The 337-nt window shown below is 51.6% G+C and overlaps 1 protein-coding gene across 1 annotated transcript in view; it reads right to left on the bottom strand.

Moving 5' to 3' along the window:
- Window positions 1-238: 238 nt before the first annotated feature.
- TEOVI_000155700 (calpain, putative) overlaps window positions 239-337 on the bottom strand; it is a gene marked incomplete at both ends in the record, with an annotated part of 1,464 nt that continues 1,365 nt past the window's right edge. The window contains one exon of the mRNA XM_067224767.1: window positions 239-335. Coding sequence (XP_067080868.1) covers window positions 239-335 — 97 coding nt within the window. The remainder of the gene's footprint in view (window positions 336-337) is intronic.

Below are 337 nucleotides of genomic sequence, written 5' to 3'. Positions count from 1 at the left end.
TCATTGTCAAATTCACCAGCAACACGGTAGTCATACACCGGCTTCTCGTCCAAGTACAGAACTCCGCAACCATTAAATACCTCAACAGCTTCTGACCATTCGATGAAAAATATACCGTCATGCGCTTCGAAGCACGGCTCGCAACTCGACTGTATCTCGCTGTGCTCGGTCCACTTGTCGCTACCTTCTCGCCACTGACCGGACCACGGCATCGCAGGTTCCCACGGGTTGAACATCTTCAGAAGCGTAATGTTCTCCTCAGGGAAGTTGTGGACAGACAGTAGCGCGTATGAGTAACCCTCTCCAAGACCATTCGCAACAGCGGTTTTCGCCTCCT

This window comes from Trypanosoma equiperdum (genome assembly GCF_001457755.1).
Source record: "Trypanosoma equiperdum strain OVI genome assembly, contig: ctg_381, whole genome shotgun sequence".
Lineage (NCBI taxonomy): Eukaryota > Euglenozoa > Kinetoplastea > Trypanosomatida > Trypanosomatidae > Trypanosoma > Trypanosoma equiperdum.
Note: the sequence above shows the minus strand (reverse complement) of the source record. Positions and strands in the feature narration are given on the sequence as shown.